This window comes from Hordeum vulgare, chromosome 2H (assembly GCF_904849725.1).
Source record: "Hordeum vulgare subsp. vulgare chromosome 2H, MorexV3_pseudomolecules_assembly, whole genome shotgun sequence".
Classification (NCBI taxonomy): domain Eukaryota; kingdom Viridiplantae; phylum Streptophyta; class Magnoliopsida; order Poales; family Poaceae; genus Hordeum; species Hordeum vulgare.
In genome coordinates, this window is record NC_058519.1 from 399,647,256 (window position 1) to 399,658,573 (window position 11,318).

The 11,318-nt window shown below is 50.7% G+C and overlaps 1 protein-coding gene across 1 annotated transcript; it reads left to right on the top strand.

Annotated features, from left to right (window-relative positions):
• The first annotated feature begins 9,266 nt into the window (after nucleotides 1-9,266).
• LOC123426413 (WRKY transcription factor WRKY51-like) lies at nucleotides 9,267-10,802 on the top strand. The gene is made up of 3 exons (XM_045110249.1): nucleotides 9,267-10,029; nucleotides 10,149-10,274; nucleotides 10,399-10,802. The coding sequence occupies exons 1-3, from the start codon at nucleotides 9,356-9,358 to the stop codon at nucleotides 10,553-10,555; spliced, it is 957 nt and encodes a 318-aa protein (XP_044966184.1). The 5' UTR covers nucleotides 9,267-9,355; the 3' UTR covers nucleotides 10,556-10,802.
• Nucleotides 10,803-11,318: the final 516 nt, after the last annotated feature.

The following is an 11,318-nucleotide window of genomic DNA, read 5'->3' on the forward strand; positions in this document are numbered from 1 at the left end:
CGGCTCTTATCTGGGTCGTCGACATGTCGGGAGGTCCTGCTAGTCTTGTCTTACCTTAGCGATATATCTTGCGTATAGGAATCCAGGTGAAGCTTTGGTTCTCCCCAGAGTTGAGGTTTTCCTCTAAGGAATCCGACGAGATCACGAGATTCGTGATAGAGGATTACTTTGCGGCCCGTGTACGTTTGTGATGGACTAGTTGCAGCACCCCTGCATGGTTTAATCTTTCGGAAAGCCGTGCCCGCGGTTATGTGGCAACTTGGAATATTTGTTAACATCCGGTAATAGATAACTTAAACATAAGCTAATAAAATTGCCAACTGTGTGCGTAAGAGTGACTGTCCCCTTCGAAGATCTCTCTTCGATCGGGAACATGATGGGGTTATGATTGACGTAGGTAGGTGTCCAGGATCACTTAGTGATCATCTATTATCGACCGCTAGAATAGACCACCTTTATACATGTTCTACGTAAGTTAGCCACCATATAAAGCTTAGGATGCTGCAACCTAAATACTCCACCATTCCAACCTAATAACTTGACTAGTTCTGGCACCGAGGTCATAGATTGCTGAGTCCCCGTGGCTCACAGATTCCTTCACAACACCAACAGGTTTAGGTACCCCAGAGACAGGTGTTCCCGACGGGATGCAGCTGGCGTGGCAGTACGATGAGGAGAGCGACCGCCTGTACGTGAACTATCCAGAAGACTGAGGCGTGGTCGTGATCATGGGCAAGCTTGCATGGTAGCATAGTCATTTATCATGTTTTGTAGTCCGTAACGGAACTACCTTGTTTGGATGCGTGATGTACTCTGATATATTAATGTGATGACAGTTGAATCCCTTTATTGTCATTCAGTTATTATTATGTTTGTGCTATGTTACCGTGCTTGCAAAACGCTTAGATGCGCTTCTTTCCAATTCGGGGCCTCGTTCCCCAAATCGGAAAGGACCGCATCTTAGTCGTTACAATCATGAAATTGGCGATGAAGGAAGGTTGATGATGACGATGGTGACGATCTCCCCTCTCCGGAGCCCAAAACGGACTCCAGATCTGCCCTCCAAAGGAATAACAGGAGGTGGCGGCGCCTCCGTATCGTAAAACGCGATGAACTCTTCTCCTTGATTTTTTTTCGGACGAAAGAGGATATATAGAGCTGGAATTGGGGGAGGTGGAGTCCCGAGGGGCTCACAAGCCTGCCAGGCCCGGCCAGGGGGGGCGGCCCTGGTGGGCTTGTGAGCTCCTGGCTCCGCCCCTCCAGTTGATTCTTGCGCCAGTATTTTTTATATATTCCACAAAAAATCCTCGTAGATTTCCAGGTCATTCCGAGAACTTTTATTTCTGCGCAAAAAAAACAACATGGCAATTCTGCTGAAAACAACGTCAGTCCGGGTTAGTTCCATTCAAATCATGCAAATTAGAGTCCAAACCAAGGGCAAAAGAGTTCGGAAAAGTAGATACGATGGAGACGTATCATAATACATCATCACAATAAGCTTGCAAGCAATGGGACTAAGGAGTTAGTCACGAGATCTTGTATTACGGAACGAGTAAAGATACTTGGCGGTAACGAGGTTGAACTAGGTATGGAGATTGAAAGGACGTGGATGTCGCCTAGAGGGGGGTGAATAGGCGCTTTAAAATAATTAAGGTTTAGGCTTGAACAAATGCGGAATAAAACTAACGTTTAATAGGTCAAGCACAAAACCTAAAAACAACTAGGCTCACCTATGTGCACCAACAACTTATGCGAAGCAAGATAAACAACTAAGTGATAGCAAGATATATTACAATAAACAATATGTCTATCACAAAGTAAAGTGAATAAGTAAAGGGTTCGGGTAAGAGATAACCGAGGCACGGGGAGACGATGATGTATCCCGAAGTTCACACCCTTGCGGATGCTAATCTCCGTTAGAGCGGTGTGGAGGCACAATGCTCCCCAAGATGCCACTAAGGCCACCGTAATCTCCTCACGCCCTCGCACAATGCAAGATGCCGTGATTCCACTAAGGGACCCTTGAGGGCGGTCACCGAACCCGTACAAATGGCAAACCTTGGGGGCGGTCACCGAACCCGTACACGTGGCAACCCTTGGGGCGGTTACCGGTACCCGTACAAATTGCTCGGGGCTATCTCCACAACCTAATTGGAGACCCCGACGCTTGCCCGGAGCTTCACACCACAATGATTGAGCTCCGAGACACCACCAAGCTTCTAGGATGCCAAAGCATCCACGAAGAACAATATCTAGGGTACTAAGTACCAAAGGTAGTAAGCTTCTCAACTTATCACTTCCACGTATCACCATGGAGAACTCAAACCGATGCAACTAATGCAATGGCAAGAACACACGAAGTGGTCAAGTCCCTCACACTCAAATCCCTCCACAACAACAAAAGTTATGGAGAAATATGAGAGGAAGAACAAGGAGCTCACAAAGAACTCCAAGATCTAGATCCAAGGGGTTCCCCTCACATAGAGGAGAAAGTGATTGGTGGAGATGTGGATCTAGATCTCCTCTCTCTTTTCCCTCAAGAACAAGCAAGAATCATTGGAGGGATTGAGAGTTAGCAAGCTCTAAGAATGTCAACAATGGAGGTAGAACAAGAGCTCAACGGATAGATAAGACCAAGGGGGAAGAAGACCCCCTTTATATAGTGGGGGAAGGAATCAGACCGTTACCCCCCACTTACAGCCCGAGCCCAGCGGTACTACCGCTGGCTCGAGCGGTACTACCGCTGACCCTCCGGCGGTACTACCGCTGACCCTCCGGCGGTACTACCGCTGACCCTCCAGCGGTACTGCCGCTGGCTCTGCAGCGGTACTACCGATGAGCCCATGGTAGCGCAAAGATACTACCGGGCCAACCACCGCCAAGAAAGTCTTCGCAAAAATGTCCGACGCAGTACAACCGCAAAGATGACGGTACTAAAAACTTGGAGCGGTACTACCGCTGGCTAGGGGCGGTACTATCGCTGGGACAGCGGTACTACCGCCAGCTCTAGCGGTACTACCGCTAGGGCCAGCGGTACTACCGCCAACTCTAGCGGTACTACCGCTAGGTCCAGCGGTACTACCGCTCGCCACTGAAACAGCCATAACTTTCGCATACGAGCTCCGAATCGAGCAAACCCAAGCTTGTTGGATTCAGGACGACAAGAGCTATCCAAACAGCGAAATCTTAAGACCATGCAGATATGAAAATGCCAATGATATAGAGATGTGAGTCCTCTATGAATGAAGAACTGGCAAAAACTCCAACATCGAAAACATCATAGTAGATGCATATGGACTCCGTTTTCGATGAACTCGAGCTTGTCACGAAGATGACCATAAGCTCTAAAACTCACAAAGAGAAACACCAAACAAGAACCAAGAAGTATGATGCAAGGATGCAAATGGTTTGAGCTCTCAACGAACGATACGATCAAGCTACTCACTTGAGAGCCCCCCTTGATAGGACAACAATCTATCCTAAATAGAAAACCTATCAAGGGCAAACCTATACCTTGCACCTCGTCCTCTTGAGCTAGATGATGATGATCTTGGCTTCCTCAAGATGGACCACCTTTCTTGATTGCGTTGGCTTGATGAAGACTAGGTATTGCTCCCCCATACTCACTATGGGTGAGCCACTCTTCAGCATATCTTCACAAGCCCATTGCCACCACAATGGACGGCAAGCTTCAAGCATGATATCTTCGTGTTGATCCACTTGAACTTGCACATCGCAATGTTGATGACGATCACAACTTGACGTCATACTTCATGGGTTGTATGAGATCTTCCCTTTGACGCAAGCCCATGGAAACACACCTAACCCCCCACATAGAACTCTCACGAAGACCATGGGTTAGTACACAAACACGTAATGGACAATGCTTACCATACCATGGGATCACTTGATCCCTCTCGGTACATCTTGTACGCTTTGTGTGTTGATCATCTTGATTTACTCTTTGTCTGAGATCTTGATAAACCATGTGTCTCTATGACCATACTTTGGATAATACCTTGAATACCATCTTGGTCATCATATAAACTCCTTGAACCCAACAGATGGACTTCAAGAAGTGCCTATGGACAAATCCTATAAATGTAACTTAAGGCAACCATTAGTCCATAGGAATTGTCATCAATTACCAAAACCATATATGGAGATATATGCTCTAACAGAGATACCGAAGATCGAATCTCGCGCAAGTAACCTAGCGATGGACAAAGGGAACTGCATAAGGGATTAGCTGAATCCTTGACATCGAGGTTTGAACGATATAGATCTTCATAGAATGTGTAGGAACCAATATGGGCATCCAGGTCCCATATTGATTATTGACCGTAGAGGTGTCTCGGCCATGTCTTCATAGCTCTCGAACCCGCAGGGTCTGCACACTTAACATTCAGTGACAATATAGATATAGTTGAGTTATTGTGTTGGTGAATGAAGGTTGTTCCGAGTCCCGGATGAGATCACGGACATGACGAGCTTCAGAATGGTCCGTAGGTAACGATTGATATATCGGAAGTTGGTATTCAAGTTCCGAAAAAGTTTTGGGAGGTTACCGGTTTTGTGACGGAGGTTCCGGAAGAGTTACGGGGGTCCACCAGGAGGGTCCATGTGCCCCGGAGGGCCCCGTCGGCTGTGAGAGGTGGCGGACTAGCCCGTGGTGGGATGGCCACCACTCCCACCTAAGGCATATGCGGCCAAGGAGGAGGGATGGCCCAAAGGTGGCAGCTGCCCCTCCTTCCTTGCGGGCCAAGCCACCTATTGGTGGTCGCCGCCTCACCCTAGGGAAACCCTAGGGCGCCGGCCTCCTCCTCCCATCCCCCTCTATATATACTAGAGGAGAGAGAGGGAATCCACACCTAAGAAGCCCATGACGCAACCCTCCTCTCTATCTCTTGGTATTTCTCAACCGTCACGATTGTGGTAGTGCTTGGCGAAGTCCTTTAGAGATCGCTCCACTACTGTTGCCATCACGCTGTCGTGCTGTCGGAGAACTCACCTACTACTTCACCTTCGCTCGCTGGATCGATGTGGTGAAGGCGCCATCGAGCTGCACGTTTGCTGAACGAGGAGGTGTTGTCCGTTGGGCACTTGATCAGGACGTTCGTGACTCGATCGTGGGACGGATCGTGATTGGATCACGAAGACATTCGACTACATCAACCGCGTTTCTCAACGCTTCCGCTTAACAATCTACAAGGGTATGTAGATGCACTCCCCCTCTCGTAGTTGTTGATCTCCATAGATTATTCTTGATGAGCGTAGGATTTTTTTTGTTTCCCATGCGACATTGTACCCATCCACAACCAATACAACAAGGCAAGGTGTAGGGTTTTACCTCTTCAAGAGAGCCCGAATGTGGGTAAACATCGTGTCCCCCATGTCCTTAGTGCTCTAGTTAAGACTAACTGACCGAGACCCCCTACCTGAGATTCGTCGGCTTTCGCTCCGCCACCTCGTCGCATGCAAACTTAGATGAACTAGATTGAACCAATAAATAATCAAATCGGTGGCGCCCATAGAGTATCAAAGGAGGAGCTTGAACCTAAATTTGTTTTCCAGTGGCATCAGGTAGGTCTTGTCGCACTTCTTTGTTCAAGGGTAACATCAACATTATGCACCAAAGCACACACATCAAATATCAATGAAAATGACGAGATGTAAGGGCAACTTCACCAATGGAGAAGTTGGTCATCCAACTCTAAACATTAAATAAGTATAAAATCTAGACATAAGGCGTGGAAAAACACACACATCACGTGTGAAAAGATGTAGTGCAATTAGGCTGGTTGTAATGGGTAGTATCATATAGTAGTATCATGCATATGATACTAGTCTATGATACCACATCCGTAATGCATAGTATCATATGTTAGTATCATAGGATAGTTCATTTATTGACATGCAAGACACATAGTAGCACATCATTTAATACGATACGGTATCATGATATGATACTCAACCCTCTCTTTGTTCATTTAATTCCATGGCACCTCATTGAAATTGCCTAGTTGGCATGCATGATACTACATATGATACTCCCATTACGGACAGCCTTAACAAGTGAGCCAAGGAGAATGTGCACACTGCCCCAAGCCTCCCCACATTTACATACCGGTTTAGCGGGATTCAAACACGCACCACCGTGGACATTTGATGCTCGATGTTGAATGCCAAAAATGTCTGGATGTATTGTCCCGACATTTAGGGTCTTTTGATGCAAGAAGAACAAAGTTATGTACTCCCTCTGCAAATTAATATAAAAGCGGTTAGATTACTAAGTAAACCTAAGGGGTTATGTGTGTTGAGAACTAAGTTCATCAAAGGTTGTCACATCTAAGGTTAGATTGATTTAACCAATTTAGGTGGATGTTTGGTTCAACCCATACCTTAGACGAATCACACCGCGACCCCATATTACATACACACACGAAGTATAAAAAGATTCCCTTAGGTTTACGAATTTGTGACTTTCATTTTGTTAAAAGTAACCTTAGTCAATCTTTGACAAAAAAATACATGAGAAAGTGTGAGAATCAAGGCCATAGAACCAAAGAGCCTCTAAATTCTTAACCATGGTTGCATAGTAAACAAATACTCGTTGGATGAAATTCAATCCGTCACTAGAAAGTATTTTTCTTTGAGAAACCAGCATGAGCTCTGCCTTTGCATTAAGAAGAAGAGAATTGACCAGATTATAAGGAAAACCGGTCAAAGACCGATACAACAAAACACACACCAGCCTCGAGGCTGCGCACCCAACGAGCCAACTACCCGTGCCGCCCAAACGGCCAGAGTTGCCACCCTACCACAAGACCTGGAGCCGCCACTCCGACATACAAACCTCATCAACACACGCACATGTTGGCCCCGAGGCCGCACTCCACACGGGCCAACTACTCTGCCACCCACGTGGCCAGATCCAACACTCCATAACACCGGTTGTTCCTCGGAGCCGTCGCTCCGACTTAGGCCCTGTTTGTTTCAGAAGTCCCAAGACTGTTTTTAGTCTCAACTAAAAAGTCCCCAGTCCCTACCCGTTTGTTTCCATGAACTAAACAGGGACTAGAGGTCAGTAAATGACATGCAAAAAGACCATGTTACCCCTAGTAATGTACTATAAGTTATTAAATGACATGCTAAAAGTAGGGGCATTGTTCGAAAAAGTGACAAAAAGTCCCAAAAAGACCCTCTCATAGGGACTTCTTCCTTTAGTCCCATACACCCCCTTTTAGTTCCTAAAAGTCCCTCCTGTTTGTTTCACATGGGACTAAAAGGGACTTTTTTAGTCCCTACATCAAAAAGTCTCTGGAAACAAACACCCCTTACCCACCGGCCCCAAGGCCGCGCTCCATCCGAGCCGACGATTCTGCCGCCCACGCGATCAGAACCGACACTCCACGACATTGATCTCCGGAGCCGCCGCTCCGACTTTCTCACCGATCCCGAGGAGACGCGCACTCCTCACCGACGACGAAACTGCAAAAGCCATCGTGAACTGACGAAGGACCAGACCTCGAAGGCGTCGCCCCCAAAATGGAAGCGATGGGAACACCGCCGACGCCCGCTTCGATCAAGGTCGAAACTTAGGTTTTCACCCGGAGAGCGAGAGTCCGAGGTGACAATGGTGGTGAAAGGGCTCCACAACGTCGCTTCCAAGAAGGAATGACATCCTAGGACGCCGACGATGCCAGCAACGACCAAGGTCGAGCAAGGCTTTAGCCCGGAGCTCACCAAATCCATCCTCACCACAGCGAGCCCAACAAAACGTCTCCGAACTTGTCGTCCGTCCTCGCTCAAGCCACATGACCGAGCACGCTGGACAACCTGCCGCCGCCAACATCCATCGGGTTCACAAACTGACACAGCCTACCACGCATCATAGCAGCCCCACCCCACGCACCTTCGGGCAAGAAAGGCCCATCTCCACCGTCGGAGACCACCAGCGTTGCCATGCCGCCACCCCCGCAGCCACCACAACAGCGCCACCGACAGGAGCCCCCACCCCGCCTCCCGCGAGGCCCAGGACAGCAGCATCCCTCACGGCTGCACGCCGAACCCACCAGTGTGACGCCGCCGTGCAGCCATCCATAGTTGCACCTCGCCGCCACCAGCGCAGCTCCCCCAACCGAAGGAGGGGACCCAGGCACCAGCGCGCCCCACAGCCGCGGCTCGCCGGAGCGTCGCCACGACAGCATGCCGAAACGCCTCATTCGCCAGATGTGGGCGCCGGGCGCCACATCGACGGCCGTCAGCCTTAGCACCGCCTTGCACGTCATCCAGCGGAGGAAGGGGATGGGCAGCACCGTCCTATGCTCGGGCCGCCGCCAAATGCAGGCCATCGATCGGGGCCGAAGCCACGCGGCGCACCACGAGGTGAGTAGAAAGTATTGCATTCACTATTCGAAAACTCAGGAAAAAAAAACTCTGTGTTGCATTGATTCAGTCCGTGACTAGAAAGTCTTAATCACTCGTTGGATGAATTCAAGAAATCAGTTGGGTTGGTCTACGCATTTCCTTTGGAGACCAAGAAATGCGAGGGCGCGGAAAAAAAGTCAGAGCTCATTTTCCCGTCCTTGAATTGAATCCACGAACCAACTGCATTTCCATTCAGGCATTAAAGTGGAGCATTGACTTTTTCCTCACTCCCCGTCCCACACGACATGCCAAATCTTACGTGAATGAAGAAACAACAAAGGGAGGTCTCTGACAGGTGGGTGGCGAAACCAGCACAGCATCTCACATCATTGGCACCATTCACATAACTGTTTCACGCCACCAATTTCGATTTTTGGGGCGAAAGCGTCACGAGGTTATCATTTCATGCAAAGTCTCCTCTTGCAAGCTGTGTATAGTACAGTAGTAGGAGTAGGATGTAACAGTAGCACTGACAACTGGGGCAAGGTCAGTACCTTTCATTGTCCGGGCCCTGGTGTCCGTGAGCCGTGAGGCGGAAGCGGTTCGTATGCGTAGCGCCAGGCGGTCGCTCACCTTGCAGTTGGAACCAACTGGTCCCGTGCCCCCGCCACGCGTAACGCTGTTCCATAGTCAACTTCCTCTCTCCATCCCACCGTCCGTACCATCCAACGGCTGGAGATAGCCACCGGCTAAAGCCCGTTTTTCTGCTCTGGGAAGCACAGGATCCATTCCCAGCCGTCGATCGGGCCTCTGCTTTGACCCGAACTGGTCCACCATCTGACCACCACCCGCTGCTCCCGGTTACCGCCTCGCCCTGTTTTATAATCAGACCTCCCTCGCGTCTCCCTCACTTCTTCTTGCCCCATTTTCATTGTCCGGCGAGCACCCTGTCTTATCTTGTGAGGCGGAGGCGGAGGCGGTCGCGATGATGACCATGGATCTGATTGGAGGATACGGGAGGGCGGACGAGCAGGTGGCAATCCAGGAGGCGGCGGCGGCGGGGCTGCGCGGGATGGAGCACCTCATCTTGCAGCTCTCCCGGACAGGCACCAGCGAAAGCTCGCCGGTTGGGTCCTCGGAGGCGCCGGAGCAGGGGAAGCAGCAGGTAGACTGCCGGGAGATCACTGATATGACCGTGTCGAAGTTCAAGAAGGTGATTTCTATCCTCAACCACCGCACCGGTCACGCCAGGTTCCGGCGCGGGCCTGTGGTGGCGCAGTCCCAGGGCCCCGCCGTGTCCGAGCCGGCGCCGGTGAGGGCGTCTTCGTCGAGGTCCATGACGTTGGACTTCACCAAGGCGTCTTCCGGGTACGGAAACGACCCCGGGTTCAGCGTCTCGGCCGCGAGCTCATCCTTCATGTCGTCTGTGACCGGCGACGGGAGCGTGTCAAACGGACGCGGGGGCGGGTCCTCGCTCATGCTCCCGCCGCCACCTTCGGCCAGTTGCGGGAAGCCACCGCTGGCGTCATCCGTGGCATCCACAGGTGCCGGTGCCGGTGCCGGCCAGAAGCGCAAGTGCCACGACCACGCGCACTCTGAGAACGTCGCCGGCGGAAAGTACGGCGCCTCCGGTGGCCGCTGCCACTGCTCCAAGCGCAGGTTAGTAGTCCAGCAGATTCGATTCATCCAGTGATGGATTTCGTTTTCGTCTGCCGGTGTTATGCATGTATGTATCGTTGCTACTGAACGAGAAAACTGAATGAATCGAGAACCCGCAGGAAGTCCCGGGTTCGGCGGATGACTCGCGTGCCGGCGATCAGCTCGAAAGCGGCGGAGATCCCCGCGGACGACTTCTCGTGGCGCAAGTACGGGCAGAAGCCCATCAAGGGTTCCCCCTACCCACGGTGAGGCAGCATCCCTTCCCTTCCCTTCCCTCCGGCGAACTTACCGCCAATTAAAACAGGTGTTATCTTCCGGTCTGGGCAGGGCAGTGAACTAACCACCAGTTGCTCGGTGATATGCATGCAGAGGTTACTACAAGTGCAGCACGGTGCGCGGGTGCCCGGCGCGGAAGCACGTGGAGCGCGACCCCAGCGACCCCTCCATGCTCATCGTGACCTACGAGGGCGAGCACCGGCACAGCCCCGCGGACCAGGAGCCGCTCACCCCGCTCCAGGAGCTCTGAAATCTCTTCTCGTTACCGTCGTCCTCGGCATGTTAATTAAACTTAGCTTTGCTTATCACCATGTTCCCTTCGTTACTGTTACTAGCACCGTATTACTAAGTGTAGAATTTCTCTTTCTTTTGGTCGCATCAGTGTAGTAGCACTAAGCATGTAAAAGAACAAGTGTGCTAGGAAGCTTTGAGCTTTGAAGAAGAAGAAAAGGTGAATGGTAGCGGAGAGAAAGAGAAGGATGTGTTTTGACTTTTGACTGCAGTGAGTGAAACAAGTTTTTCAGAGTTGGGTTTGATCCCGTGGCTCGGGCTCCGGGCGGTCAAAAGAGGGCGGGGCCCGGTGGTTGAACGGGCAAATGCTTTTGGTCCCGGGTGGGGCCGGTTCGACAGCGACGTGATGGGTGGGCGGAAGCGGTCAAGGAAAGCGGCAGGTGGTCCCTATCGGCGCCGCTGGCGTCGTTGACTCGTGCGGTGCGGTGCTCTGCGGGATTGTTGTTTGTTTGTTTGCTTGCTTGGGCTCGTTTGGCGTGCGGTGCGGCTGGCTACGTCCACACCCGCCAGTGTGGACGTCCGGTCGATAGCGTCTTGGTCTTGGTTGGTTCGCCAACGGTGTCGTTGAAAATCGGGCGTCCAGCTTTAAGTAGCTGTTGTGCGGTGCTTATAGTGTTGAATTCCTTTTTCCTTTATCTAATTTATTTATGCTCGTGTCCGTCTGGTCATGCAGCACCGCTGCTATTTTTTTTTCCGAGATCAGTAGTATTATTTTTTTATAT

What these genes read in the sequence shown, in the direction of transcription:
- LOC123426413 (XM_045110249.1), top strand. Translation starts at nt 9,356, where the DNA reads ATGATGACCATGGATCTGATTGGAGGATACGGGAGGGCGGACGAGCAG. An exon ending in TGCCACTGCTCCAAGCGCAG is followed by an intron (nt 10,030 to 10,148) that starts GTTAGTAGTCCA and finishes GAGAACCCGCAG; the next exon opens with GAAGTCCCGGGTTCGGCGGA. An exon ending in AAGGGTTCCCCCTACCCACG is followed by an intron (nt 10,275 to 10,398) that starts GTGAGGCAGCAT and finishes ATATGCATGCAG; the next exon opens with AGGTTACTACAAGTGCAGCA.